General features: G+C 49.3%; 1 protein-coding gene across 1 annotated transcript in view; it reads right to left on the reverse strand.

Annotated features, from left to right (window-relative positions):
• The window catches only part of CACNA1H (calcium voltage-gated channel subunit alpha1 H), a 149,519-nt gene that overhangs the window by 31,363 nt on the left and 94,883 nt on the right, over nt 1-23,273 (reverse strand). The window contains exons 10-20 of the mRNA XM_058816318.1: nt 15,627-15,778; nt 14,192-14,377; nt 13,059-13,176; nt 11,485-11,640; nt 8,487-8,577; nt 6,938-7,146; nt 3,834-4,259; nt 2,686-2,786; nt 2,225-2,348; nt 2,038-2,106; nt 1,744-1,928 (exon numbers count right to left, since the gene is read on the reverse strand). Of these exons, the coding sequence (XP_058672301.1) occupies nt 1,744-1,928; nt 2,038-2,106; nt 2,225-2,348; nt 2,686-2,786; nt 3,834-4,259; nt 6,938-7,146; nt 8,487-8,577; nt 11,485-11,640; nt 13,059-13,176; nt 14,192-14,377; nt 15,627-15,778 (1,817 nt within the window). The remainder of the gene's footprint in view (nt 1-1,743; nt 1,929-2,037; nt 2,107-2,224; nt 2,349-2,685; nt 2,787-3,833; nt 4,260-6,937; nt 7,147-8,486; nt 8,578-11,484; nt 11,641-13,058; nt 13,177-14,191; nt 14,378-15,626; nt 15,779-23,273) is intronic.

Here is a 23,273-nt window from a genome sequence, read left to right on the forward strand (position 1 = left end):
AATTTTCCAGACAACCAGAACATTCCCAATCCCATCAGATGGAATTGTGACAGCTGGGCAGAGTGAGGAGAGAAGACTCCCTTTGGGCAGGATATCACAGAGCTCCCACTGTGGGAGGTTTGTACCTCACTCCAGATCCCTCCAAGGGCTCTGACCCCAGCCCAGGGACACAGACAGGACCCTCCTTCCTCTCCCAACACATGAACATCTTCCCAGTGGGCCTGGCGAGCCCACGTCTGGTGCTCCTCCTCCACCAGTGGCCATGACAACTTTCCAAACAGAGTAATTCCAATTTGTTTCCTAATTAGCTCCTGAGCTGGCTCTTAGCTAGCAGGAGCCTGTGATCAGCAGCTCCACAGCCAAAGGGTCAGTCCTGTTGGGAAGGAGATTCCTGGTGTGCTCTAAGGCAGGTTTGGGGTGTTGTTTCCCTGGAGGAGAGCCTGGGGCATGCACTGCCCTGCCCTGGGAAGGTGGCAGTGGAAGCAGCCCAAGCCAAGCTTTCCTAGGAAGGGCCAGGTGGGAGTTTTGCCTGAAAAGCATCAAAGTTGTTTTTAGGATGGGCTTGTAAAGGGTGAGTCCTTGCAGGGAGCTGCAGCTCACGTGGATAGTGATGCCTTGTGCCTGCCAAGCCCACAGAAAAGCATTTTGTGCTGCAGCATTTCCACAGGGTCTTGTTTGAGACAAATCATGTGGAGAGTGAACTGCACCTCCAAAGTGTTAGGAATGGTCCCTGGAGCCATCCTGTGCTCAGCGAGGCCGTGGTGAGAGGTGATGAATTCCTTTCTATTCATAGGATCTGGCCTAGTTATTCTCAAAGACCAATTCCCCCTTTCCCCCTCCCCTTTCCTCATGAACTGCCCGTGCCCTGAATTTTGTTCCCACTTCTGTGGGTCACACATGGTGACTTGTCCAGGGTGTCCTGGGGAGCCAGCACTGCCAGGGGACACTGGTGCCACCAGCAGAACAGCAAGGAGCCAGAAACACTGATTTCCTGGTCACTAAGGGGACACAGAGCACAAAGAGCTGTTGTTCTTGTGGTATAAAATATTCCCTCTTCCTATCACTCACAAGCACAGCTTTGTCCCAGAAAGTTTCCAGCGTTTTGGAGGTGACTGTCTCATTCCCCTGAAATTTCAGAAAAAAAAGGCTCCTGTTTATTGCCAAACAGGACAAAACCAGAATAGGAGCTGATCCAAATACCCGCCAAGCATTATCCCTCTTTATTGTGTAATCATAACCAAAACACAGATTATCTTTACTCCTGTTCTCAAACTCTGGGAGCTCTGCCCTCCTGTGCCTGGCTGAGGGAGGAGCTGCTTTGCAGGGATGTTCGGCAGGGTCAGGAGAGCAGGGAAGGATGCTGGAGCTTATCAAATCCTCAGAAGGATGCTGGAGCTTATCAAATCCTCATCGGCACCTGTTCAACTGCAAATCCCTCTTTGCCGGGGAGTGCCTGTGAAGTTGTGCAGTGGAAGAAGGATTTGGGAAGGGCTGACAAAGCTGCAGTGTGGAGGAGGCTCTGACTGCCCTCACTCTGGATTCTGACCACACCTCTCACTCCAAACTCCAGCTACACATGTCCAAGCTGAAGATGAATCTGAGCTCATTTCACTGCTTTCAAACAATTTCTCCCCGAGTTTAGAGATACCCAAAGATGTTTCTACCCATGTTGTACTTCAGTGTTTTGTGTTATTAAGCAAGACCTCGTGCATTTCCCAAACTCTCTGATTTATCAGCCCATACCGGAGAGGTCTCAGGGTCCGCAGAAGCCTCAGCACACGAAGGACTCCCAGGATTTTGGCTCCTCCTGCTGATGCCATGGACACAATGATGTCAATGATGGACACAAAGACCAGCACTCCATCCAGGACGTTCCAGCTGCTCTGCAGGTACGTGTTCTCCCCAGAGAAAAAGCCAAGAGCTACCACCTGCAGCCAGGAGAAGGGAGACGTTGAAATCTTCATCCAGATCATAACTCTGGTATGGTCTGGTCTTGGCCAGAACTTGCTCTGGGCCATGGGATGAAGCTCTAATTACCTTAACCATCATTTCAACCACGAAGATGGCAGTGAAGATGTAATTAGAGACACTGAGGAATATCCTCTCCTGGAAAACACAGAACAACAAAGAGACACGAGTCAGAAATCCAACATTTATCTTGCAGGCTCTGGTCCTGAGGAAATGAAGATCTGGATGGGAGATGGAGGAAGGAAATGCCTCTCACCGTGCTCAGGGGGTCAATGTCTGGTCTCTCCAGAGCTATGGTGATGCAGTTGAGGAAGATGAAGACCAGCACCACGTGGTCAAACATTTTGTGGGCAATGACTTTCTGGCACGTCACTCGGAACCTAGAGAGAGGTGGGAAAAACAGATCCTTCAGAAGTTTGGGTCAGGAACAGTCTCCTCCCCAAAAATCAGCACCAGCCCAAGTGGTGAGGCAGCATCTCCACAGGCTTTGGCCGTGATTATCATTAATTATTAATTATTACTAATGCTGGCTAAACCACTGACAGCAACGGGGTGAACCACACAGTTCTGCCCACACTGAACTGAAAACTTCACCTCAAAATCAGGAACTGGATCCTAAAGCTCTGAAGGATTTTTCCCAAGGGGAGGCTGGCTAGGAAGGCAATATTTCATTACCTCAAACCCCTGTTGGGCTGGAATTTCCCTGGAATTTCTTACCTGTTCTGTGGGGAGAACAAGTAGAGGGACCAGTTCTCGTGAGTCTTGCACCATTGGGGTTTGTAGGGCTCCAGGGCTTTGCGGATCCGGTAGCAATAACTCTGGGTAAAAAAGAAGGAACACCTTTTCTTCCTCTTTTATTTTCCTGCCTCTTCAACTTTCACAGTGGTTTTGTAGAAGGAGGGGGCAGTTAATGGCTTTTTATTGTGTCTGTAGGCGGTCACAGCTTTTGGGACAGAACTGTGGTGGCCATTATCACATTTGTCCAAGAAAATAAGGAGGAAAGGGGTGGAAAAAGGGAAGAGATGGACAGGATAAAGCAAGACTTCTGGGAAGGGGTCATTTTGGAGATACAGAGTTGTGCCAAACTCAAAAAGCCCTCAAGCAACCAAAAAGTGAAATGGAAAACATCTCTTTTTAGGCTTCCAAGCTTTCATGACACCAAACAGCTCCTGTGAGTAAAGTCTATTGTGTCAGCAGCTAATTTTGGAGAGGGACAATTCCAATTAGCCCAAATATGAGGCATTTTTGGGAAAAAAAGGAAGTTTTACCTCATGGGATTGTCACAGGCCTATGGCATTCACATTCTCTGAAAAAATTCCTTCACCCAGGATTTTTCTCCTGGGAAGCTGAGAAGCCTCAGAGAAAAGGAAAACAATTCTTATCTCATTTGCTTCTCCTATGTTTTGCTGCTTTGGAATGTGCTTGGAGGTTGTTTACCCACAGGCGGTTGTTTAATTGGATTCTGGTGTAAGTTGTTTTGACTCTTTGGCCAATCAGCGCCAAGCTGTGTCAAGACTTTGGAAAGAGTCACAAGTTTTCATTTTGATCTTTTTAGCATTTAGTAAGTAACCTTTCTGTATTCTTTAGTATAGTATAGCATTCTTTAATATAATATAGTATCATAAAATAATAAATTAGCCTTCTGAGAACATGGAGTCAGATTCATCATTCCTGCCTTCATTGGGGCATTTCCCTGCAAATACAACACAGGCCTAAAAAGATCTCTTAAAAAAGGGATCTTTCAGGAAGCAAAGGCCCATCCCTCAGGAGGGGATAACACATTTCCACGTCAGATTTCTATCCATCCTTTTAGGAACAGAAAACCCACTGTAAAACCACGAGTCCCCATCTCCCTCAGCACTCACATCCTCCCCGTCATCCTCGTAGTCCAGCGCGTCCTCCTTGTGCCCGTCCACCCTGAGGAAGAGCTCGGCGCCCATCTTGCCGTTGCAGCCGTGGAACTCTGCGGGCAGCAGGGCAGCGGGGCCGGGCCCGAGCTGGCGCACGGAGGGCACCCTCAGCAGCTCGGGCAGCAGCTCCTGGGAGCCGCGGCGATCCAGGGACTCGGCCCGGCGCGGCGGCGAGAGCCGGCTGGGCGAGCCGGACTTGGCGTCGTCCGAGTCGTCGTCCGTGCTGCCCTTGCCCTCTCCGGAGAGCAGCGATTCTCGCTCTCCCGACTGGTTCTTCTTCTTGAGGCTCGGCGCCCGGCCCAGGCTGTTCCAGCTGGAGCGGCGGCTGCCCCAGGTGCTGCTGGTGGCCCAGTTGGCGCAGGGGGAGCTGCGGAGGCTGGACTGGGAGAGAAGGGAGGTGTGGGAATCCGTGAAATCGGAGGGTTTTGGGAAAGGTGAGAAAGGCAGGCATCACAGAGGGGCACCATTTGTGGCTGGCCAGGGGCTATGTACAAATCACAAACAGGACAGGGCTGCTGTGGAACGTGCCTTGAGCTGTTGTATTTTCCAGCATCAGCCTCATTACATGGTTATGACAATGGGAAGATGCCACCAGCTCACATCCCAGGCAGCAGACTAAGAGCTTAATGTTACAACTTACTTTAAAAGTTTTTTGACCAATCACAAAAATCAAGACTATATTGACAATAGTTCCATCCAACCGCTATAAGCACACGTACCTTTGCTTAACAATTTGCTTATTTCAAATACCTGCTTGTAAGCCTTGAAACACAATGCACAGAGCTCCATTATTAAGCTTAGAACTCCCTAATATCTCACTAGATAAACTTTTCTGTAGCTTAGGGAGTTATTCTAGACAAGTGTTAATACACAAACCATTGTTCTATTTGTCTTTACTTTTCTACCTATATAATTTCTCTGCTGACAAATCTCATGGCTGCTGCTTAGCTCTAATCACAGTTCTGCTGTCTCTGAGGCCTGCCTTTTGCAGCTTTCCCAAAACCCTCTGATTTTAGATTCCCACAGGGAGGGAGGGAGGGAGGGCTTGTTTATCCCCAAAGGATTGGGGAGTTTTGCCCAGATTGGTGAAAGTCACGGCCTCCCCTTCCCGCCTAGTGGTTTAAGTTGTTGATTTGAGGTTTCTTGGTTAATGTACTAATTAATGTGGTGGGTTTACCTGCTTCCAAAGCAAAAGAAAAAGAGGTAAGCTTCCAACATATATATGGTTTTATATGTGTGTTCATAAGGACTGTTGACTTTCTCAGTATTTAACAGGTTGGTAATTCTCAAACCTAATTACTAACTGTTTTTTTATCTAACACAAAAGAAACTGTTTGCAGCTTCTGTTAAAACATCACTTCCCTGGTGCAAAACCAACACAGCACCACTCCAGTTCCATCCTTGAGATGGGAGCACCCAGTCAGGGCCACACTGAACCTGGACCACGCCTGGAGCACAGCCTCCAACCCTCCATCTCAGTGACTCCCTGGCAACACCAACTCCTCATAAAAATGAACCCAAAGACATCAATAAGTGGCATTTTGCTGAACTTTGCTCATGTTATGGTAGTTTCAGCTCACAACGTCCCTGCCTTCCAAAGGGAACATGAGTCACCCATGCCTGGTAGGAATTGTGCCCCTGTTTCCATTACTTTTCTCCCATTTGCCGTGAGAGAAAGTGGAGTGAATGTTCCTCCTCCACAAATTTCAGTGCCTGTCTGCACTCTTGGGCAGGTACAGGCAATTCCCAGGATGAGAGAGCTTAAGGTCAGTGCAGAAAAGCCAGGAGGAAAACTCCTTTTCCTTCCACACCCTCCTCCCGGCACAAACCAAAGCAAACTGCCTTCCTCCTCCTCCTCCTCCTCCTCCTCCTCAGTGCAGCCCTGCCTGCTTCCCCTGCCTCTGGCTGGTGGCACTGAGAATGGATTGGAAGGATGAACATCCCTGTCCAGCAGCTTGCAGCGCCATGAAAGCCCAAGGCAAACAGCAGTCAGCTCTGTTTGCTTTTCAAAGGCATTAGGTTGACTAAGCAGCTTAGCAAGGGGGATGGTGGCTGTGCCGGGGCGTGAGGTGCCTTCACGGTCTGCTGCCTTGATTTGAACATGATCTCGCAGCTCTGGAGCAGAGGAGTGGGATGGATAAACAGCAGCAGAAATCCACTCTGCCTGCTGCCTCTGCTCCCTGTGTGCCCACCCAGAGCTGCCCTCCCACCCCCCTGCTGCAGGCACGGCTGCCAGAGCAGCAGCTCAGCCCGATCCTGGCACTGGGTGAATGTCACAGCCTCTGTGGGAACTCAGAGCCTTGCAAAGGAATTGTGGAATTATGGAATGGCTTGGCTTGGAAGGGACCTTGAGGATCATCTCATCCCATCTCCTCATTCCAAACCCCCTCATGCCTTGCTCCCCTGATTTCCCCTCCAAGAGGGCTGTGGGGCTGTCACCAGAGCTCAAGGGAAAATGCTTCATTTCCCTGACACAGTATAAATTCAAGATACAACCCCAAAACACCAAGGGGCTGCAGGTCTCATCCTCACAGAACACCTGACAGCTTCTCCAAGACATTCCAAATGTCTGGTGTGGCTGGAAAAGATTCCTGCTCCTCCTCTGAGGGGTTGGGAGTAGCTGGACTCATTCAGGTTATGGCTCTCCAGTGAGTTGATTTGGCAAGGGCTTCCAGGGAGGCAGGAAAACCCTGGATCCTGGTACATCCCTGTTTCCCCTTTCCATGGACTCTCTGTCCCTGGCTGTTCTGCTGTCCTAGCCCAGCTCTGTTCTCCCCCTGCCTTTCTACTCATTTCCCCCCTCCACCACCCTCCTTTTCATTTTCCAGCAGTGCCTGTCCCCAATATCCCACACGACCCTAAGCTGATCTCAGCCGGTGCTGACAACACCAAACTTATGGGATCAACCCCTGTCAGGACCATTCCCTCAATCCTTGTGTGTCCCTTCCACCCCAGAGCATCTCACCACCACCTGGAAACCAAGACCCCACAGTGCCCTCTGACACTTGTTGACCGCAAGAACCCAGGACTGGGACCATGGACTAGGAACAAGGACTTACCAAGGACTTCTGGTCGTAGCCTGTGGGGTCCAGCGAGGCGTTGCTGCCTCTCCTTGAGTCCCCAGGGGCGTGCAGGGTGTCCAGGTGTGGGGAGCACTTTGGGGTGGGCATGGGGGTGGCGGCCGTGCGCAGGATGATGGGCGGGGGCATGGCCCCCCTGCCCTCCAGGTGCCCGTTGGGGGTGACAGCCAGCGAGTACATCTTCATCTCTGCAGGGAAAGGGGACAGGGCGGCACAGTCATGTCCTCTGAAAAATTCCCTTTGCCCAGGGTTTTGCTGCTGGGAAGCTGAGATGTCTCAGAGAAAAATGAAAACAATAATTGTCTGATTTGCTTCTCCTGTGTTTTGTTGCTTTGGAATGTGTTTAGTGATTGTCTACCACAGGTGATTATTTCATTGGTTTCATGTGAATTGTTTTGACTTATTGGCCAATCAGGGTCAAGCTATGTCAGGACTCTGGAAAGAGTCACAAGTTTTCATTATTATCTTTTTAGCCTTCTGTCTGTATCCTTTCTGTATTCTTCTGTTTATTATAATATTTTCATATTTATATCTTTAATATAATATAGTATCTTAAAATAATAAATTTGCCTTCTGAGAACATGGAGTCAGATTCATCATTCCTTCCTGCCACGGGGCACCCCACAAATACAATACCAGAGGACACCACGTGAGGGGACACTGCTCCTGGGGACCTCCAGGAGCTCTGCCAGGGGGAGCTGTGGGCAGTGAGGTCCCCACAAGGTGTTGAAAGGCATTGAGTGAATGCCAGGACCTCTTAAGGGGCTTTTGGGAATTCAGTGTCCTCCAAAGGAGCCGTGGAATTATGGAATGTCTTGGCTTGGAAGGGACCTCTGCGTCCCCAACAGGTGACTCTGCCCCTTCCTCAGCTGAATTCCATCTGCTCCCCACAACCAGCATCTCCTTGGCTGACACAAATCCTGGTTTAGGAGCATTTGGAGGGATCCTCACAGAGCCCAAGCTGGGAATCAAAGGAAGCAGGAACTGAAGAGGCTCCTGTTTGCCATCATTCACTGTTAAAATGTGTGATCCCTTTTTGTCACCCCTCTGGCTGCAAAGTGAAGGCTGTCACCTCCAATTCCATGTTTTTGGTACAGCAGAGCAGTGTGGGCCTCCCCTCAAACCGACTGCCAGACCCTCCTGGAACACAAATGAGCAGCAACATTTTCCATCCATCAAACCTCACCCAAATGCATTTTGTGTGGGAAACCAAAAGGAACAGATGAGATCTTGATTGATTGGAAAAGCTGCCGAGAAGTGGGGTGAGAACATTGCTGTCAGCAAAGCACTCTGTGCTAATGGTGCAGGAGGAGGGAGGAGACATGGCTAAAAATTCTTGGGGAACGTTTAAATTAGAAAAACATCTGTCTAAAGGAAATATCAGTGCTCATTTAGCCTCCCCTACACTTTGCAGAGCTGCTCTTTGACTCTGCAGTCAGATTAATTGCTAAATTAGCTGGATTCTTCCATTGTGGAAGCAGAGCTGTAGCTCCCAGATTCCCAGGAAAATGCAGACACAAAGCCCCACCTGTTGCTCTGAGGTCTTTCAGCTTCTCAAACTCATCCTCGAAGTTGGCAGATGTCTTGTCCTCATCTGTGTCTGACCTGTTGGCATCTCCCTGCAGAGAGGAGGAGGGTAATTAACAGACCCAAGTCATTAGGATTCCTCAGCAGCTCTGAGCTGCCTCTGCTCCCCATGGGTGGTTTGTGCCAAATTCCCTCTGAGACCACCCTGGGAATGATCCCAGGCAAGTCCCTCTCCCTTGTTTTCACTCATTTGGACAGAAAGGACCATGCTGTGGTTGTCACCGTGTCCCTGCCGTGTCTCTGTGCTTCTTACACAGCTCCAGGAAGAGCAAATCCCAGGGGAAAACATCCCAGAGCAGCTGGAATTGCAGGAATGACTGAGAAACCTGGCACGGTGGGGCTCCGTGTTTGCTCTCTCTGTGATCCCTGCTGAAAGCACTTAGGGTTTGATGTCAAAGGGTGTCAGAGGGATTTAATTCTCTGTTTGACAGCACTTTCAAATTGACTTAGATCTGGAGAGCCTGATTTGCACCCTCTGTGCTGGCTGGGATTGTTTTGGGAAATCTCTTGGCAACCTGAGGCAGAGGGCATGGGGCCAGTGTGCCTGGCAGCCCTGCAGCAGCTCAGGACAGGGAACAGCCACCCTCACCCTGCCTTTCCTCCTGTGATTCCAGCTCGTTTTGGACAGATCTGCTACCAGAGATGATCAGCCTGGGACAGAGGAGCCATCCTCAGGCTCTCCTTGCTCAGGGAGGGATTCCAGCAGGATGCCAGCAGGAATCTGTCTGGATTCCTCAGCACTGCAGAAACCTGTGCAAACTGACAGCAAAGGGCTGCATGGAAGGGCTGATCCCAGAGAAAGCAGCACAGTTCCATGGCTGGACAAACCCCCCCAGTTTCCAGAGGCACGGTGCTGAAGTGGCAATGAGCTTCACTTTGCTGTGATTTATTGCCAAGAGCTGCAGCCAGGATGACTGAACGGCTCGAGCTCCCTGATTCATCTTTGTTTCACAGCAGAAACACCAGTGCAGAGTGGATGAAAGATCTGCACAATTTTGGGAGGTTTGCCTGCTCTCCCAGAGCAGCTCTGGGGGGGATTTCAAAATGACATGGGAACGGTGTAAACATAAATATGCAATTATGGCCCTGCTTGAAGTCTGGCTACTTGTACTAAACACAAATGTACTAAAAATGGGTTTGTGGCCATTTAAGTCTGTTCTCTTCTAGGAAAACTCCTGGCAGACTTGCTCCAGAGGCAGATCAGGAGCTGGGATCAGGCTGAGAGCGTGTGCTGTGCTTCACAGGACAATTTTAGTGCCCTTGCTGAAGCCCTGCTGATGGTTCTGAGTCGAGAGCAGCTCTCAGCTGTCCCAGGAGTCCCTCTCCAGATAAATAAAAGAAACACCTGAGCAAATGGAGGAGAAATTCCCCTCAGTGCCTCCTGTGACTGCTCAGAACAGCCCCTGTCAGAGGCAAAGTCAAAGAAGTCAAACCAAGAATTCCCAGCGTAGCAGCAGAGCCAGGGATGACAAAAGCAAACCCAGCTCCACAATAATTTGTCTTTGGTTTACAACCAGAGCAGCCTGGTTTGGTGGAAGGTTCCCTAGCTGTGGCAGGGGGTTGGAACCACAACTTTAAAGTCCCTTCCAAGCCAAAGCATTCCAGGATTTTATGATTTCCCAGTGCAAGGCTTGAGAGGAGCCCTGGCAGCTGAGAAGGGTTTTGTGTAATGCCTCTCCCTGAGACAAGTGACAAGCCCACAGGCCTGATGTCAGGATTGATAATAAATGGGAGTGGAGAGCAAAATGTGCCCTGCAAATGCCATGCCTGTGGTTGCTGGCCCTTGGGGTGAATGATCCAGGCTGGGAAAAGCAGAGCTTGCACACATTTAAATCATGGTCTGAAACAGCTCTGAAAGGAGCCATTAGGGCTGGGCAGGGAAACCACAGCTTGTCTGGAGGAGCAATCAGGCACTCAGAGAGCTCTGGCTTCAACCTCCCACAGGGCAGGGGAGGAACGGGAGCTGCTCCCTGCAAAGATCCCTAAAGGAGAAAACTTCCTTCCACCTCAAAGCAACGTCCTAAAGATCTGAGAATTTAATGTCAGGAACCTGGGAATGGCTTTTGAGCAGCTGTGCTCCTGGCTTTAAATATTCCAGAGGAACAGAGTCCCAAGGAAAGGACAGGGCTCATCCTGCCTGGTCCTCAGGGCTGGAACATGTGGAATCACAGGATAGAGCCATGGACAGCACGGATTCATGAGGGGAAAGTCCTGCTTAGAGCCCTGAGCTCCCTTCAGGACAAGGCAACCAGCCCTCATCAAGGGAAGCCAGCTGGTTTAATCTGTTTGGATTTCAGTAAAACTTTTGAATGTATTGAAAGCCTGAGTCCCACCACACAGGAACACAAACCATGGGGTATATGGGAGATTTGGTGAGTAAAATTAATGCTAAATTATTTCTTCTAAATCACACAGCAGACTGTGTAGGAGATCAGAGTCCTGGTCCCCCAATTCCCAGTCCACATCCAGTTTGGCTTTAAGATTGACTCAGAAGAGCTTCACATGCCCACCACAGATCTTCTGCACCCCTTAAATTTAAATTTAGGGCTGCAAAGATTGATCTAGAAGAGCTTCAGGTGCTCACCACAGATCATCTGCACCCCTTAAATTCAAATTTAGGGCTGTAAAGATTGATCCAGAAGAGTTTCAGGTGCCAACCACAGATCATCTGCACCCCTTAAAATAAAATTTAAATTTAGGGCTGCAAAGATTGATCCAGAAGAGCTTCAGGTGCTCAGCCCAGCTCATCTGAACCACTTAAATTCAAATTTAGAGCTGCAAAGATTGATCCAGAAGAGCTTCAGGTGTTCACACAGATCATCTGCAGCCCTTAAATTTAAATGTAGGGCTGCCTGCATGGGTGGATGTTTTCCCTGCCATGGATCATCCCCACACGTGTGTGTCAGGTCTCTCCCCCTCCCTCAGCCTGGACGTCTCACCTCTGCCTGGAATCCTTCCACCAGGATGGCCACCAGGAGGTTGAAGAGCACGTAATTGCCAAAGGTCATCAGGGCCACGAAGTAGAGGGCGGCCCAGGAGGAGGTGGAGGCCATCCCGTTGTAGAGCACCACGTTCCAGTCCTCCTGCGTGAGGATCTGCAGGGAAAGGGAACCCTCAGCTCCTCCGTGCACTCAATCCTGCCATTCTCCCTCTCCTCCTGACCTTTCCACTGGCAGCTCTCCTGAGATGAGGCAGCAGGAATTGCCTTTGTCCAGCTCTCTGCACGTGATGTCGGATCACGTTGTAGAAATTTGCCTTTATTTAGATCTTTGCACCTCTGCTGGCCAAGCCTGCCCTCCTTGCAGGCACTGGCCTGCCCACAGAGGACACTTTAGATCCAAGATATCCCCAGGTGAAGGATGCACTGTCCTAATCCCATTATTTCCTGGAGGTGTTGCCTCCTTTGATAACCATCAGAAGATAACAGACCTGAGGCCTCAGATCTTGTCTCCTTTCAGGCTGCTCTTTAGAAGGCAGCTGGAGCTGAAGGAAAGGGTAAGGGACAGGATATTTAATGAGATAAATGACATTGGGTGGCTCCAGAACCTCAGGGAAGTTGTTTCCTTCAGGTAAAAACATTGAGAAAAAAAAATCCCCATCACTGCAAAGCTTTGCTCTGAGGGACCTTCCTCAGGGATTTTCACTCTCCAGCTTCAAATAGCTTAGAGAAATGGATGACAGGCTGATGTTCCACATTAATTCTTGCAATGGAAACGGCCTCAAACCCCCTGAACCAAGGTGGCTTTGGGGACAGGAGTGCTGCACTGAGTCATGCTGCTCAATAACCTTCCTGGGACACAGGACTGAGCCTCTGTGCTCCGTGCCAGCTGCATTTCCCAAGGGACTGGGAGGAGAAATGCAGCAATTCATGTGTTGGGAAGGGAAAAATGGGAAGCTCTGAGGCTGGGGCTGATATTGTCCTTGTTCCTTTGTGAGAATTTATATCCACAGGGAAGGCTCTGGCCTGGTTTCCACCTTGAGTGATGCTACTCTGCCTTTAGAAACTTTATTTGCACTTGTTGCACTCAGATTCTAAAGCCTGAGCTTTGAAACACAAAAGTCCAATTTTTGTATTTAAAATATCCTTGAAACAGCATTAACCATGATTCCTCTGTTGTGGAACTGCCAGGAATTTCAGGCACAAACCAGGCTGCAGAGGAAACACAACTTTTTATGTCAAGGCTTCCCCAGCACCTCCAGCTCTGATTTTGGAGAGGATCTGTTACTCCCAGTCACACAGAATTGTTTGCAAAAGGCAGTGAAAGAGACAGAGGTCTGCAGAGTAGGAGCAGGATGGGCAGCAAAAAGGAAAATAAGAGTGGATGCCCTCCTTTTACTGATAAGAGATATGGACAGTGCTGATTTTGAGTAGATTTCTTCTCCATCAGGGCTTTTAAACCCATCTCTACCCTAATAACTCTTCACTCCAAATTTGACACCTCCTGGAAGAGTTTCATGGAATAAAAACTCCTCGTGTTCCCCCTTAAAACATCCCTGAGGATGCAGAGCTTACCTGGAACACGGTCACAATGGCCCAAAGCAAGGAATCAAAATTCTTCCTGTCTGGAACCGTGTCTCCCGTGTCGGTTTTCAGGCTGAACTTGCACCCAAAAAGATGCATGCCAAGGATGCTGCAGTGGGGAAAGAGGCAGATGGAAGGAACACCTGGGTGAAATGTGGTTGCAGGGAGGATTGCAGGGGTTTTACGCACACTTTTCCACTCCCAGTGGTTTTTTTTTGACCCCGCAATTTGGTTCTCCTGCCTCACATTTCATTCCAGTTGTCTGCACTGAAGGAAAATCCAGGATTCTCCTTTGTCTGGAAAAATGACAAACCATGCTGCCAGCTCTCTGGTTTCCAATCAAAGGATTCTGAGGGGCATTAGAGGGTCAAACAGACAGAAATCTTGGAATCTGCACGACTTCAGCCCCAAGTCTAACACTGGTATGGTCCAGTCAGTGACAGGCACAGCTCAGGAGCCTCTGAGGGGCAGTGATTGCCTGTTTGTGTCCTTAATTCACCTCTGCAATGATGGCATTCCATGAAAAACAGACCAGAAAAGGGTGAATATCCCACTGTGAGCATCCCCCCTGATGCCTCAGGTTTTGGCTTTTCTATTTTTCTGGTTCTGTGCTGCTTTAGTGGGTGGGTCTGGCTTCACATTAGGGGATGGTGAGCTCTCTGCACAGAGCAGGGAGACAAAACAATTCCTCCTCTAGCTGGGGACCAAGGACAAATGATCCAAATCTCAGGCCCAAGAGCACAAACAACGTGGGCTGAGGAGAGAAAAACAAGGATGGGACTGCATAACCTAAAGCTGTAATTGGACAATTAACTCCAATATGCAAATGGAGCAGAAATTATAAAAGTGAGAGACCCCGTGAGCGGTCGTGCATTTTGGGACCATTTTGGTTCCTCTTGGGTGTAGCCCTGGCCAGGCCCAAGGTGGATCCATTGAGGCCTTTTAATAAACCCCTACTTTATTCTTTAACTCTGTCCAGCCTCTGTTCTATTCTTTAATTCTTCCATCCTCTGTTCTAGCCCAGCCTTCCCAAGGCATCACCCCCACACCAGCGGCGTGTCCCCATCCCTGAAGTAGAACAACGCCTCAGGAAGAGCTGAAATACCTGAAACACCAAGAAATACCTGAAGATGAAGATGAAGAGCATGAGCAGCATGCAGAAGGTGGCCACGTTGTCCATGGTCTTCATGAGCACCACGAGCTGGCGGCGCAGGGCGGGCATGAAGCGCACGAGCTTCAGCACGCGGAGCAGCCGGAACGTCCTGAGCACGGACAGGCCCCCGTCCGACTGCCCAATGATCTCCCAGACACTGTGGGGACATGGGGACACTGCTAGCACCAGCAGTTCTGCTCCCTGGCAGCTGATCCCCCCCAAGAATCTCCCCTTTTCCTGCTTCTGGAAGCAGCTTCACTCCCAGGGGCGTGGTCGCACCTCTGGTGGCATGGTTCATCTGCTTTACAGCTGGTTTTGGGGTCAATTCTCTCCTTAATTCCCTTTTTTTTCCTGAGGTTCTCCATGTCTGCACCACGATAATAATGTGGATCACAATTTTATCCCAGGAATATCCATTCCTATGATATAGGAGTATCAGCACAGCTCTATTCATTAAAACAAAATCCAGCATCTCTTAAGGGAATTAGGGAAACAAAAACCCACTTCAAGTCAATAGGATCAATAGTTCTTATGTCTCTTGAGTTATTTATCTTCCTTCAGAACATCCAGAGGGAGTTTTGGGGAGGTTGGTTTGATCAGACCACAGAATGACCTTTGTTCAGACCACAGAATGACCTTTGTTCAGAACCTTGAACCTTGTCTGGATCAAAGGGATGTGCCAAGGGCACTCTCCTGGTTTACATCTCTGTGTTCCTGGAATTCTTTGCCCCAAATTACTGATTGAGGGGTGACCAGAAAGGATCCCAGCACTGGGACAGTGTTCCTGGGGAACACAGCAAAGCAGGGCCCTCCCTTTCCCTCCTGCTTGCCCAATTCCAGCCCAGCTGGGGTCATTTGGGAGAGGAGGGCACTGCTGGGGTATGGACACTCCCAGGACCCCTTTCCCAGGACCAGCCACGCTGCACTTGAGTGGAAAATCCACCCCAGTGCCAGATGTGTGGCATAAATAGATTTTCCTCTCCATCTGCCAGGTTGATTTACTTTGGACAGCTCTCCTAAGGACAGGAATCCAAAAGTCCAGCACAATTACAGCACACCCCAACCCTGCATGAATCCAAAAGTCCAGCACAATTACAGCACACCCCAACCCTGCATTAACACATGGAATCACAGAATCACCAGGTTGGAAGAGACTTTGAAGACCATGGAGTCCAACCCAGCCCTAACACCCCCTCACCAACCAAACCATGGCACTGAGTGCCAAATCCAATCCTTTTTGAAAGACATCCAGGGATGGTGACCCCACCACCTCCCTGGACAGACAGTTCCAGTGCCCAACCACTCTTTCAGTAAAAAACCTTTACCTAACACCCATCCTGAATTTCCCTTGCCATCCCTGATCCCCACCCCACTCCCCAGCAGAAAAACCACAGTGAGGGAAGAACCTGATGACCACGATGATCCCATCAAAGATGTTGTAGGGGTTCTTGATGTAGCCAAAGATGCCAAAGGCCAGGAGCTTCAGGAGCATCTCCAGGGCAAACATGCTGGTGAAGACGATGTTGCTGATCTCCAGGGCATTGGTCAGCTCGTCTGGCTGCAGGCAGAAAAGCAAAATGGTCAGAGAAAATGGGAAATGTTCCTCCTGCTGGGATTTGTGCTCCTTCTGGAAAGCCATGGAGGGAAAAGAAATGTCTGAGGGAACAGCAGATGAACCTTCTGGAATTCCCTGTGAGTTTTATGGGATCACAGGATCCCAGCCCAGCTCTGGAGCAGCTGGAGAACAATTGTGCCCAACGCAAAATAATTCAAGCTAAGCAAAGGAGAGAGTTTGTTCACTGTTCCAAGCTAGAATTATCCAGGCTGGAATCTGCCTGGATTCACATGGATCACTCACTGTTCCAAGCTAGAATTATCCAGGCTGGAATCTGCCTGGATTCACATGGATCACTCTGCTTTTACTGCACTGACTCCAGCAAAACTTTATGGGCGCTGCTATATAGGAATATAGGATATTCCTGTATGTGATATAGGAATATCAGCCCTATTCATTAAAACAAAGCATTTTTCTAATGCTCCTAAGAGCATTAGAAAACAAATACACCTGAAGTCAGTGGGATCAATAGTTTTATGTTTTTTTAGGTACTTATCTCCCTTTGGAAATTGCCCCCCAAACCCCCAAATTGTGTTTCCTGAACCCAGCAGATTTTAAGTGCCAGCAGTGTGGCCCTGAGTGCCAGCAGTGCATTCAGGATCTCTGAGTTTCTCTGGGTGCACAAGACTTTAATGGAGCTGAAACCCAAGATTTTTCCATGCCCATCTTCTATCCCAGCACCACATTCCCTCGGGCTTCCAGACATTCCATTCCTTTCCTGGGAAGTGCAGCAAAGCCTGCCCAGCACCCAGGCTCCCTAAACAATGGGAAAAGGTGGGATTGATCTGCTCCCTCCCTGGAGCTGCTCCTTCCAACAGCACCTGGCTCTGCAATGAGCATTTCGAGTTCCAGGCCTGCTCCTTTGTGAGACAAAATGAGTCTTTTTCATTTCCTTTTCCTCAGAGTAATAACATTGTCTGGGAAAAAGTGTGATTTTCATATCTGACTCATCTCCTGGACTGATAATAATTTCCTTTATTCCCCATTCCTCGTTAGGGGGGTAAAAATCGGCAGGTTTGGGGGATGCTGTTGCACTACTTGAGGCTCTGTAACACATCCACACTCAGCAAATCCAACCCCTGGCAGTGGAAGGAGAGGGTGAAAGAGTTAACTGGGATTTGGGAAGAGCCCACACATCCCCTCCAGTCCGTGGGCTGCTAATGAGCCATCATTCACTGCTAAATTACTCCCTGCAATCGTCTGTCTGCTGCTCAACCATTTATCCAGGGGAAGAGCACTCAGAGCTCCAGGTTCTAATCCATAAACTCGGATTGCTATGGGATACCAGGAAGGGAAGGACTGGGAAATTTGCAGGGCCCGGTTCCCTCACATCAGGCAGAGTTCATCCATCCTATTCCTTGCCAAAACTACCAGGTGTCATGGTTTGGAATGAAAAAATTAAAAATTAAATCCAAATTTTAAAAATATAAAATTATCAAATCAAAGCCACTACACAAAATTAGTATTTCCACCCAGTTTCCAACTCACACCTGGGGAGAGGCAAAAAAACCCCAACCTCATCAGAGGCTCAGGGCTGCTCTGGGATGGAATTTGACCAGCTCTCCACAGAGACTGATCCCAAAACAGCCCTGCAGGCTCCCAGGCTGTCCTGCTCCAAGCCACAGGTGCTGGCAGCGTTCCCGAGCTCTCTGTCAGGACCTGGCACGTTCAGGGTCCCCCCAGGCAGAGCTGGAGAGGGAATTCTTGACAAGGAGCAAAAGAACTCATTAAGGTCTGGTGTCCCTGCAGGCACAGCTGCTGGAGCAGGGTGTGGGTGGCAGGCTGAGGCTGGGAAGTGAATGACAACTGTCAGCAAGGAATCACACAGAATCCCAGGATCTCTGAGGTGGGAAGAGACCTCCAGGACCATCCAGTCCAGGCTGGGCCTGATCCCCACCTTGTCCCCAGCCCAGAGCACTGAGTGCCACCTCCAGTTCCAGTTCCTGACCAGGCTGGGGCAGTTCCAAAGCCTGACCACCCTTTCCATGAAAAAATTCCTCCTGATGTCCAACCTGAACCTCCCCTGGCACAGCTTGAGGCCTCATCATTTCCTCTCATCCTGTTGCTGATTATCTGGGAGAAGAAGCCACCACCATTCCTGACAGCTTGCTGGGGTCGTTCTGTTTTCCCTGCTGTTCCCCAGCACTTTTTCCTGGGAAACATGGAAAACCTGCCCACTGCCATTCCCAGAACCTCATCCTCTCCCACGGAGCAGCAGCCTCACCCACTGAAGGCAAATGTAGTGTGGGGTTCTCCAAATCCCCCTTGCTGCTGCCAAGAGTCACAATTTTATCATGAAAATTGGGCTTTCTGGTGGTCGCTTCAAATCCCCAATCCTGGAATGATGCGGATATAGAAGCACAGAATGGCTAAGGTTGGAAAAGACCTCAAAGATCATCAAGTGCATCACGATAAGACAATCTCAGAGTCATCACCAAAAATGTCAGAGTATGAAAAGCTGAACAACCTAAACACCATAAGGCAAATAAAAGGAATCTGGACATTGTAACTCTCTAAAATCCCAAGTTCCCTTAGGCAAACCCAAGATCCTCCTGTGGAGCACTGAGCCAATCCTGAATTCATTTCCCAATTCCCTTTGACGATTTGTGCCCCTTTTTTGCTTTGTCTCCAGCTCCGTGACTTTTGCCTCCTATTGAAGTGTGGGAGAAAATCTGCAGCGATCTGTCAGGGAGGGGAGAGAGGCCACGAGGGACGGGGACAGGAGAGGACAAGGAGGTGGCCTGGAACGTCAGCAGCTGCGCCCAGGAGCTGATCCAGCAGATTGGAGCGCGGCAGGACGCCTGGGAAAGGTTGACAGACGGCTGACACTGCAAAACCTCACCTCAGGGATCTTCATTATCCTTTTGGGATGCTGTTTGGAGGCAGGCAGCGCTAATGTGATGACAGGGCCAGCTGTGAGCAGGGATGTTGGAGCGGGATCCTGCCGGGACACCGGGCAGGACCCGCCGGGCACCGACAAGGACGGATGGCCCTGAACGGCGGCCAAGCGCTGCTGGGAGCTTGGGGATTGTTGGAGAGGATGCTGAGGAGCAGATGAGCCAAACATCCACTGCTCCAGCCTTCCAGTGTAATTATCTTCCCCTGACACCAACGGGAGCCGGGGAAACGGGGATATTTTTATGCCTTCTGAAATGGTTTATTGCTCACAGCGCAAATTTCCCGCTCGCTGACAAGCACGGATCCACGAGGAGGGTCAAGGAAGGGACGCTCAAGATGGATTTGGCCATTCCCCCGCAGTCAGCCACTAGGAGCCACTGTTGATTTTGTCCGAATTAAAGGCAGTCCCAGAGCAGGAATTTTTCCAGGAGTCTTTTTCTCCGGGTGAAACAAATCGTTGATTTGCTGAAACCAAAGCTTTTCATGGCGAGGATTATTTTCGTCCAACTTTCTGGCTGGGAGAAAATGAAATTGCAACAACACTTTCAAATTGCTGCAATGTCTCGTTGTGACCTGCTCAGAGCTGGAAACTTCAGACTTTTGGCTCCAGCAGTGGTTCTGTCATGAGATGCAGCTCGGATTGGGATGTGTAACAAAGCTTGGCAGCAAAATGAGGCACTTCCAGGAGAGTTGGTCTAAAGTGGAGATTTTTGCTTTTTGCCAATTTTTTTCGAAGCCTCAACAATTCTGGCAGGGTAAATACCTGCCCTCCATTGGGCTCCAAGCTGCACCAGGAAAAAATTCCTTTTCCAAACACAAAGAGGGTGAGCACGACCCCGCAGGAGCTTTGGGGATCTCCTCATCTGCTGCTGATGCAATTATTGACCTTTACATCAGTCCAGGATTCCAGGGCCAAAAGGTGACCATGTGGAATTGCAGGAGGATCCAGAATGCTCAGGAATCCTCAGAAAGTGGGAGAAGACTGGCAATGCTGGCATGAGGATCCCCCAGGCTGGAATGGGAATGGTCATGCTCGAAACTGTCACCAAAAACCAGCACAGAATGGTTTAACCCCAAGTCCCACTGGCAGATCCCAGGGAACGCTCAAGAAAGTTCAGATTTCAGTCTAAACTTTACAATTTCAGATTTAAATTGTCCTTGGGCTGCAGGGTTAAATTTCCCACTATTCAAGGGAAGGGCAGGAACTGTGTGGGATCAGTTTGGGAGGTTTCAGCATCCTTGAGTTTAAATAAAAGCAAGCCCTGACTGCAGGCAAAACACACCCCCTCTCTGCCCATTTTTAAGGCCATTTTTATGCTGCAGAATATTCCAGCGATTCTAAACTATGCTTTTATTAGGGACAAACCTCAAACAGTTCATTCCAAGTTCAGATAAACAGACCAAAAAAAAAATCCTTTCCTAAATAATTTTGGTCTGAAAACCTCGGGAGCTGAGAATCTGCCACTTGTGGTTTTAGCAAGGACCCCAGAGCCTTCCAGGAACCACGGAATGCAATAAAAGAGAAAAAAGAGAAACCCATCACGGTCCAATTATCGATGGCTCCTCCAAGCAGACAATGAAGGGTGGAATTTGCAGCCTCAGATTGTCTTTGTGCACCTGAATTCCTGCAGTTCTCCAAGGACCGGGATCTCTTTGTGCCTCCTTTTCCTCTCGCCCACCTTCTCCCTCATCTCCTTTGATTGCTGCATCCACCAGCTGCTATTTTACATAATTTAGGCTCGGTCTCAGCAGGACAACTGAACACCTTTCTGCTCTGAAACCCAGAAATAATCACACCTGCATCCCTCACAGAGGAGAAAAGGTCTCTTCCACACCACCTCCTCCCTGCTGAATGACCAGGGAAGTTTCCAGAGTTAAAAATGTTTTTTTCCTTCAGAAATCCCCCTCCAAAGCAGCCCAACTTTTCCTGAGCTGGGAGATCTGAGAGTGGCAGAGCCCCGAGGAGCAGTAAACAAACCCAGAACACTGAGTCTCATAAACATCCTTTGCACTTGGGTTGTTTTTTTCTCTTAGTCCCGAGCCTAAAGCTGTCAATGGGACTTGCAGCGCTTGTTTATGTTGGCTTTTCTGCTTTGGATGTTGCATTCAGCCCACAGAGGCTCTGACCAGGCACAATAATGATCTGTCAATCCCTGCCTGGCTCCGGGGCACTCCTGCTTCCTCCCCTCGCCTCATTTTTGGGCAATTATAATTCTCCAATTACCAGGTTTTCCACTGCCACAGAGTTCACCTGTCTGCAGCCCCATGTCAGGGAATTAAAACCAACAGAGAATGCAGAGAAGGAACTCGGGGAATTTATGGAGCATCCAGTCCCATCTAGGGGCACTTTCCACCATCCCAGGGGGCCCCAGCCTGGCCTGGGACACTTCCAGGGAGCCACAGCTTCTCTGGGAATCTGTGCCAGGCTTCCCCACCCTGAGAGGGAGGAATCTGAGCATCCCCAGGAGAAGAAAGAGGGGAGGAGGGACGTGTGACATCTCCCAGTGCTCAGTTACACGCAGCAGGGACAGGCTGCCCTGCTCTCCTCACTCTGCTGGGTTTTATTTCCAGCTGTGTCATTCCCCTGCCTCTGGAGCAGCCTGGGCTAAAATCTCCTTTTCCAGGGAGTTCCAGGAGGCAGAGGAAGCAGAGCTGTCAGGGGATGTAAGTGACACCCCAGAGAAGATGAAGGCTCCGTTTTGACCTTTATTTTTCTCTCCTTCTTTGCTTGTCAAAGATCAAACTGAGCAATTCTGATATTTCTGAGGTAAGTAAACAAGCCAGCAAAGCAAATAGGCAGAACCCCCCAAGCAATTGCAGACCTGGCTGCTTCCTCCTCTGCTTTCCCTGCCTTTAAAAAAATCAAAATCAACCCCAGGAATAACACAAGTGGCTTTTCAACTCCTGCATCTGAAAATATCTCCTGTGTAAACCATTTGGACGAAGTTTATTTACTACAAGATTGGACTCTTCATGTCTGAAAATCAACTTCAAACTGGTTTAGTCCATCTAGACCACAGGAATTGCCTTCCTTTATGTGATAAAACTGCCTAAAAAAAAAGGGTTTGGGTGGTGTTTTCCCAGGCTCATGAGCACAGTTCAAAGTTATTTCTGCTCTCTGGCCTTGGAAAGGGATCAGGGACTTGAACCAGGATATCCCAGCCTTACAAACGGAGATATTTTGCTATTTTGGGGTGCCACTGCCCCAAATTTAACAGCCAGACACAACCACAACCTCTCAGAAGCACAAGTCCTACTCAAGAAGGGGTTCTCTGTTATTAAAGCCTCTCCTAAAAGTCATGGCTTTAAGGAGTTTGTGCTTTCCACTGAAAAAAAAAAAATAAAAAAGTGTCACTGAGAGATTTCCAAAGGGGCTCTGCTTCAAAGTAGGCTGGAAACAGAAGGAAAAAGAGATCTCCTCCTTGTGCCTGCTGATGGATGTTCCCTCTCTGGGTTTGGAATGAAAAGTGGGGAATTTATTCCCTCAGTCACCTCCACTCTCAGGTTTTATGCCTCCCTCTAAATGGGATCCTTCATGTGGAGCGATAACAATTTAATTGAAGATAACTGATGGTAATTTTTCCTCCTTTCAATTGACCTGCTTGATCTCCTAATGCTCTGCAGAGTTCCTTTTAACTCTCTGCTCCATGGTTAACGATTCCATTCCCAGATGCAAAACTCTGCTCCTTCCTGGAGCTGCCAAAGGGACATTGGGGGGTGGAGGAAGCACCAAAACCCCAAACCCAGCAGAGTTCAGTGACCAGATTCCAAATTCAGGCACCCCCCTAGATTTTTGTGCCAGTCCCTCCAGTTCAGGTTGGGATATTGGGAAGGAATTGTTCCCTGTGAGGCCCTGGAACAGATTCCCAGAGAAGCTGGGAGTGTCCAAGGCCAGGCTGGACAGGGCTTGGAGCAGCCTGGGATGGTGGAAGGTGGCACTTAAAGGATGAGCTTTAAGGTTTTTCCCAACCCAACCCATCCCAGGGCTCTCTGTCTCCAGGCTGGGAGTGTTTTCTCTGCAGAAGAATCCCTGGATGCCACATGTCCCTGTCCTGCAAGAAGAGCCACGGACAGAGCAGAGTTTGTTCTCTGGGATAATCAACTTCCCCCAGAAGCTTCCCTGGCAGGAGATCCCACGTGGCAGAACATATTTGCAGTATTACTTTCCCATTTCTCAGTTTCATTCAGCAAAATGCAATTTCATTTCCAGTGACATAAATGCCAAGCAGGATTAGATCAAGTGCTGCCTGCTCCAGCCTCTGGAGGACGGGACCAGGGCAATCTGAAATGTTATCAGCAGAACAGTTTGGGAAAGCAGGGCAATCAGCTGGGTTATATCTGGGTGGAGGATCACTTGGACTGACAGATGGCTCAAAAATAAGCCTTAAAATGAGAAAAACCCACCCAAACCCTTTAAAACAATGCCCCAAAGCAGGCCAGCAGTGCTCAGGTTCAGTTATTAAATGAGAAGTCACAGCAGGAAGGAGCCAGCTCTCCAAATAAGCAGGGAATGGCTCCAGCAAAGCCCCAGGAGCAGCTG

This window comes from Ammospiza caudacuta, chromosome 17 (assembly GCF_027887145.1).
Source record: "Ammospiza caudacuta isolate bAmmCau1 chromosome 17, bAmmCau1.pri, whole genome shotgun sequence".
NCBI lineage: Eukaryota > Metazoa > Chordata > Aves > Passeriformes > Passerellidae > Ammospiza > Ammospiza caudacuta.